Raw genomic sequence first — 7,199 nt, forward strand, 5'->3', positions numbered from 1 at the left:
CTGTCGGTGAGGACACCCAGGAAGTCTTTGAAGCTTACGGTTTTATCACCTGGGAAGAGAGAGGAGGGGGTGCTGTGGGTGCCTACCCCTGCAGAAGGCCTACCCTGCACAACCATCAGGGGCTTGCCAGAAGTTCCAGGCATTCAAGAGGTCAGTCTTGCCTCTAGCTGAGCGTCGACCCTGGTTGAGTTGGGGAGAAATAGCCCTTGGCCCGGGGGAGCCCCAAGTCAGGATGCGGACCAACACAGCAGAAATGTTTAGGGGCTATAGGATAGGGGTGTTGATCTTCCTTCCTGGAAGAGGGAACTTTAAATTAGGACCAGGCCAGGGATTCCGTGGTCGAGGGAGGCGTCCTCTGGGGCTAGAGGTAGGCGAGACCAAGAGGGCAGAGACGAGGACACCTACCATCCAGGTCTGCCTGCTGCAGGGCCTCACTTATCTCCCGGGGGCTCAGCTGGATCCCCACGTTGCTTAGGGCAGCTTTCATGCTGCGCATGTCCACAGCGCCTGTTGGGCTGGAGCTGAACAGTTTGAAGATATCCTGGAACGCTGTGGGCAGGGAGGAGAGCCGGCAGCAAAGTGAACGGCACCCACAGGAACCCTGAGATCTGCCCGCTTTAGATCAGATGGGGCTGAGGACTTGAGTCGCTCCAACTCCCTAGGCATTAGCACTTTTACTATGAACGACGACAGTGGCTGCTGTGTATTGACACTAAGTGCCCATTCATTTCTCATGTCCAAAACTCATGTTACGGCATGTTTATACGAAAAACATGTGAAAGTCATGGCCAAGGTCACAACGCTAGCAGGGGCAGTGCTGAGCTTGGACGCCCTGCGTCTGGCTCTGGAGCGACAACACTTGGAGGCTCCAGGAGCTCTGCTGGCACCTGGTAGGTAGCAGGCGCTGAAAATTATTGATTGATGAAAGGATTCTGCTTCGAGGGGCCTCTGCTAATACCGTAGCATGATCTTTGGGGGGCACTGGGGTCCCCAAATGTTGAAAAGTTTTCTTCTACCCTAATCCACAGCCCCCGGGTCCCAAGGGGGCAGGGAACTCAGATTCTTTGTTTCCATCAATTCTCCCAACTTCCCTCCTCTCTTCCTTCTTCTATCCTGTTCGTCCATCTATCCATTCACCATCCAAATATCTTTTTATCCACCAATCCATCCTTCCTTCCGTACACACACACACACACACACACTTACCCACCCACCAGCGAGCCCTGAGGTGGTAGAGATGGACAAACCAGACTGGCATGGAGGGAAGGTTACAATACAATCACTGCTTCTGCTCCTCTCAGCGGCTCCAGCCTCTGGGCAGGCAGCCCCTTGAAGTTCTGCCCTGAGCACCTCCTAATTTTCCTCCCTGCTCCCAGCTGCAGGGCCCTCACCTGCCAGCTGCCGGGGCGTCAGGGGTAGCACGTTCTCGTCTGCAAAGCTGCCTCAGGGAAAGAGGTTAGAAAGGCCTTTATACCTGCTGCAGAGAGATGCCAGGGCCAGGCAGACCCTACCCCAAACCCAGCGCCCCAGGCCTGGCGGGCCTGTCCCTGCCCTCACCTCTGGGACCCAGCACGTGGGGCTGACTGCACTGAATGTGTGGCCACAAAGCCCTTGAACTCCTTGGCTTTTGCTGAGGTCTGCTCAACCCCTGTGGCCATGGCCGCTCCGGGCTCTGTCTGGGTCAGCAGGGCAGTGTGCGGCTGCAGCCTCCCCTTGTGTGTCCTGTCGCCCTTCTCCTCTTCTGGATCTCGAGTGAGCTGTCTTTTAGGCTTCTGCGGAGGCCTTGGAGGTGGGGAGAAGACACTCCCCACTTGAGTGCTGAGACTGCAGGGGATCCAGGACTAGACCTGTGGGAACACAGCTCCACTTCCTCCCAGGACCCCCATGCCAATCTGCACCCACGGTCTTATATCCAAGGGGTTCTGGGGACAGTAGCTTGTGGTAGTAGTGGACCCTCCCTCAGCCTTGGTCACCTGTATGTTCTCTGTGTCGCCAGGGGTCTCTTGGTCTTCTGCCCTCTGCTGCCTGAAAGGCAGAGTCACAGGCTCTGAGGATGGTCCAGTACCCCAGGCTGAAGCTCCCAGGCTGGCTTTGGGATGGATTTTAACATCTTTTGGCAGGGCTGCACTCTCTCCCTCACCACAGGCCTGTTTCTCTCTCCTGGGGGAACTGCTGCTTTATTCTTTTGAGCTTCTCTGCCTCCTTTAGGCACCTGAATTTGTGACTCCACTCTGGAAGCTCACACAGGAGGCAGAGGCCCAGGGGAGAAAGAAGTAAGCCTAGAGTCCCGAAGTCAGGGCATGTGAGGTTGGGGGCCAGTCCGAGGTGGGGCTGTGACTATCTTTCCCCAGCTTCCCTGGGAAGGATCCCCTTCTCCAAATAATGCAAAGCCACAAATCACATTAAAAAAAAATACTCTAGGAAGATGCATCCCAACAGCTGAATGATACCTCTGGCCCAGCCTCTCTCCAGATACCTCTGCATCTCCTCCTTTCCCCTCCTTCCAGCCTCCTGCTCCCCTTCTCCTCTGGCCCCCAGCCCATTCTTAAGTGCTCACCCCTTCCTAATCCAACTTTCCTAGACCCTGGGCACCTCTTTGCCGGCCCCCTCTCAAGGCAGGGCAGGCTCTTGAGGATCTTCAAGGCTGTGCTTTCACTTGACAGGGAGCCTTGGCCCGGAGCGGGTCTTGAAGCTCATGAGGGACTAAACCATGGCTCTGCTTCTCCCTTTTCTCTTTCCCTGACTTCCTTCTTCATACCCACGTCCATCCCCCCCACTCAGAATTCCCTTCCTTTGCTGCCATCCCTTCTCTTCCAGAGCCTTCCTCACATTGCTTGTCTTTCCCTGAAATGGGAAACGTTGTGCAACTTGTGTGCACGTTTAGTACACATTCGTGTTGATGTGTGTGTGTACATGATGTGTGTGGAGGATACTTCTTCTGCATATGTGTGGATGTGTTATATGAGTGCCTGTCTGTGTGACATACTGGTCAGCTGATGGTGTGTGTGTGTCTGGATTGCATGCACTATTACATATGGTTCTCCCCTAAATTTTGAGGTACCTCCAACTCAAGTCTGTGGGCCCCCGGAGGGCCAGTTCTCTGGCTTCCTTCCTCCCTTTCTTCCAGCCCCTGGACACCGTTCCTTCCCCACGCCAGGCCTTCCCCATGGAGAGAGGCAGGAAGAACGCCCTTCAGACTTGCCTTCTGGCTTGCCCAGCCCCACCCCTAGGAAGCTCTCTCCTCAGATGATCCCAACTTGTCCCTGGCTTTGGGCCAAGATGACAACCCATTTCAGGATCTAAGAAACCAAAGCCTCAGAAAGGGCGCTGAGGCCTCCCCAAGACTAGTCAGAGGCCTCGATAGGTGTGAGTGAAGTAGAACTACCCATGGGGAGTGAGCAGGACGAACAGGGCTGGTAAAGCCCTCAGGGAGCAGGAGGCACTGGAGTAGCTAAAAAATGAGGGTGACATTCCTAAAAAACTGAGACCAGGACTTCGTAGCCAGGTGAGCTCACTAGTCTGGGAGTGTCTGCACAAAAAGTCTGAGCCAGGGGCCAGCACTGGAGGCTTTACTGGGTTTGTTTAGTCATCTCTCTGGGGGATGAGGGGGACGACAGCTTAAAATGGATTTTCAGCAATAATGGATTCCCTTTCTTGGCTCCCGGCACCGGCACCGAGCTGCAACGCAAAAGAGAGAGTGTCACTTGGGTCCCGGTGGGAAGGGTGGGGGAGAGGAATGCACCCAGAAGCCTTTCCGAGGAGAGCACTGGGGTTAGAGGGCCTAGTCCAGCTGCACGCTGATGAGCAGCTGACGTTCTTTTGTGCTCATTCATCACCAGGAAGAAGGGGTGGGTGCTGGAGAACCCTGTTCTCTCATTTGCCACTCAGTGGAAGTGTCCTGGGCCCTGGGCTGGGACCATCAGGTTCTCAGCAGGGCAGACACTAGCCTAAGTTTTTCCGTGAGGGAGGGGCCATCTGCCTCTGGGTGAGAAGCTTCCTAACGCTAGAATGGCCCTTCCCATTTTGAACTCTGGTCTCTGCCAGAGCCTTGGAGTGCTCACCCTCCATGGTCACTAGGCCTTCTCCTGCCCTGGCCTTGGCACTGCACCTCAGTCCACTGGAACCTTGTTTCCAGCAGCCCTTATGAGGTCACTGAGGTTAAGACGTCACAGCCCACCCCATCCCCCACCCAAGCCCCTCGTTCCGCTGTTCCCCACTCCCGCCCGACAGCGTGAGGAGTGGGCCCTCCTCCTGGGGGAAGCTGTGTACCATCCTCACTTTTTCTCATCTCCTTGCTGTGGAGGGGGCACAGCTGGAGACTGGAGCAACTTCAGTTGCCCGTGAATGGTGGTCTTCTGGATCCCTGGCTTCCTATAGTCAAAGAAATTCTTGTGTTCCAGCTTCTGAGTTCTGTGTGGCTCCTCAGCTTCCAGTGGTTTCTCTGGTGACTTCTTTGGCAACTCAGAAAGCTTCTCTTGCTTTGGCTTGTCCTTAGCAGGCTGGGAGGCATTCTCTACCATGGGCTCTGTAGAAGGCCCCACAGCCTTCTGGGGTGGAGGTTTTATCATGTGCTCCAAACTGGGCAAGTCCATCTTGTTGGAAGAGGCCACGGCTAGGGAAGATGCGAAGTTGATCAACTCTTCCAGGCCAATAGATGGTTGGAGGGTGGAGGAGGACTGGGGGGCGCTTGGTGGCTGATTAGAGACTGTGCCTGGAAGATCTGGCTGGATGCTGGGGTTCTGGAGCTGCTCTTTGGAGCACACGTTGTTCTTGGGGACCGACTCCTGGTTTAGGTGGCTGTTGGTCTTATCTGTGTTCTTCTTGCCAGACTGCCTGCTGATTTCCTGTTTCAGGCTGTTTTCTGAGGCCTGGATGAACTTGTCTGCCCAGAAGAGGTGCTTGGAGGTCTGCACATGGATAGAGCGTTGAAAGGTGCACTCCTCTTCCTCCAGGTCTGCTTTTTGTGGGGGCTCCAGCTCTAGCGATTCATTCTCCTGCTGAAAAGTTTCAACTGAAAGCCGAAGAGGCACCTGTCCCGGAGGCCCTCCCTGGCACCCGTTCCCTGCCATGCTCCCCGCCCTCACCCACACGCCGCTGCTCACTTCCTTCCCTATACTTACCTCTTTCCCGGTGGAACTCAAAGTCATAGTCCCCTGGCTGGCATCCTGCTGCGTTAGTTCCGCTGCGCAGGAGTGGAGGGACTCCTGTTGCTTGGGGTCTTCATAGTAGGCTTCCGCGTGGGAGGCCTGCTCAGCCTCAGGCTTGAGCATGGGCGCCGGGCATGGCTCCGGCTGCGGCACGGCTTTGGTCTCTGGTTTTACCTTCGGATCCAGTTCTGGCTCTCCATCCTTGCCCACTTTTTGTCGGGTCTCCAGCTCTAGCAATTCATTCTCCAGCTGAAAAGTTTCAATTGAAAGCTGAAGAGGCGCCTACCCCTGAGATGCTCCCTCCCATCAGTTTCCTGCCATACTCACTCCCCCACCCCAAACACTGCTAACTTCCTTCCCTGTGCTTGTCTCTTTGCAGAGACCTTCCCGGGGCAGGGAGGCCTTGTGGGCAGGTGGTGAGGGTGGGTGTGCCTGAGTGTGGCAACACTGGCCTGGTACTAGGGTCCCAGAATTGTCAAGGGCAGGGGACAGTCAGAATTTAGGGAAGATGGGTCTCAAGGAACCCTGTCCCTTGCCTACCACCTCCCCATAAGAGGTGACCCAGCTTACCATTACCTCCAACTCATCTTCCTCTTCTACCTGCTCATGTTCGTTTATGTCACCCCTAAGACAGAAGGAGACAGAGGGTGACAGGGCTCCATGCGGTGAGGAGGGATGGCTCTAGCAGAAAGGGAGTTTCTGGGACTAGCAAGATCCACTCCTCTGGCTGGCCTCACTCCCACCGAGAATTCTGGAGTTGTATTCTCAAACTCCAGTGCATTTAGAAAGTGCCTGGAGAGCTTCCTCAGTTGCCTCCCCACCCGTAAAAAGGGATCCAGTTGGTTGGAGGTGAGCCCCAGGAATCTTTGTTCTAATCAAGCATTTTGTTAGCTGATGTGGCTCACTTGGAGGACCAGTGCCCAGAAAGTGTGACTCCTCACAAAAGGAAAAGCACAGAACATCACCCCGCTCCTACCCCCCACCACACCAACCTGCCCAGTCCTGGCTTGCCAGATGTGAAAAGCAGAGGTGTATGTGTTTGTGCGTGTGTGTGGAGGGTTCCGTCAGTTTTTGCCTGGTCTGCAGTGTGCTGCCATCTTGGGTTTTGCTTTCAGTGCTCAGCCATGTGACCACCTCTCTCCTTTAGGCACCCGCCCACCCCACCTCAGATAGCTCTGTCCTTAGACCAAGATGGCTCTAAGGGATCAGGTCTCATCCACGTCCCTGGGTGTTCTCCACTACTCCTTAATCTTCCTCCAACATCAGCGACTGGAGGCGGAAGCAGAAGGGGGAATGATACCTCCCACCAATGGCCTGTTAGCCTGGATACTGCCTTTAGGGAGATTTTGGAAATGCCCAAGACAGAAGGAGATCCTGGGTTGGGAGGGTAAGTAAAAATGTGGCAGTGGTGGCTGAGGGTAAGTGCTGGTGGTCCTGGAAGGTGGAGGAGAGGTCCTATGATGAGGGGGAACTGGTTCTCACTGTGTCTCCAAAATGTCCACTGACTCCTTGCTACAGCAGGGAAGTCCATCAGCACCTGGCAGAGAGAAGGTGAGAGCAAGGGAGCTGCAGGTGGGGACAGTGCCTGAGGGGTCCTAAAGCCAGTGGTGCTGCTCCAGGACCCCCCTCTCGCCCTCCCTGTCCCTCACTTCGGCCCATTTTCCAACCCCTCTCCCCTCCTGCCTTTCCTCTCATTCTCCCTCGCCGGAGGCACCAGCTGGATCCTCCGCATCTGCTCACCTCCACTCTCCATGCTGGCCCATCACCGCCCTCTGGAAGGGTGAATGCTAACAAGTACTCATTTCCATGTATTGAAAGCTACTAGCCCAGGCGCTGTGTTGAGCACTTTTTGTGCTTCATCTCATTGATTCAACACAGAAAAATGAGGAGGTTCATTTGCCCAAGGTCCCCTCAGCTGATCAGTCAGGAAATCAGTACTTGAACGCAGATTTGACTCAGGAAACTTAATTGCTCCGCCCCACATGCCGTCTGTCCTACCCAGGAGCCCGGAACTGTGTGGGGTCTCCCATCATGCATAGACGGACTTTCATC

General features: G+C 55.2%; 1 protein-coding gene across 1 annotated transcript; it reads right to left on the reverse strand.

Annotated features, from left to right (window-relative positions):
- Positions 1–3,193: 3,193 nt before the first annotated feature.
- Positions 3,194–6,900, reverse strand: SPATA32 (spermatogenesis associated 32). Its single transcript, XM_016139634.2, has 6 exons — positions 6,888–6,900; positions 6,630–6,684; positions 5,718–5,772; positions 5,121–5,396; positions 4,279–4,997; positions 3,194–3,678 (listed from the first exon to the last, which is right to left on the reverse strand). Exons 1-6 carry the CDS (start codon positions 6,898–6,900, stop codon positions 3,570–3,572), a joined length of 1,227 nt encoding a protein of 408 aa, XP_015995120.1. The 3' UTR covers positions 3,194–3,569.
- Between the last annotated feature and the right edge of the window lie 299 nt (positions 6,901–7,199).

The sequence above is a fragment of the Rousettus aegyptiacus genome, unplaced genomic scaffold (assembly GCF_014176215.1).
Source record: "Rousettus aegyptiacus isolate mRouAeg1 unplaced genomic scaffold, mRouAeg1.p scaffold_m13_p_6, whole genome shotgun sequence".
Taxonomy (NCBI): Eukaryota; Metazoa; Chordata; class Mammalia; order Chiroptera; family Pteropodidae; genus Rousettus; species Rousettus aegyptiacus.

Excerpts from the sequence above, each read along its gene's own strand:
- SPATA32 (XM_016139634.2), bottom strand. Across the intron at positions 5,773-6,629 it reads GTGGACATTTTGGAGACACA|GGGTGACATAAACGAACATG; the intron begins GTGAGAACCAGT and ends CTTCTGTCTTAG. Across the intron at positions 5,397-5,717 it reads AAGATGAGTTGGAGGTAATG|CTGGAGAATGAATTGCTAGA; the intron begins GTAAGCTGGGTC and ends GAAACTTTTCAG.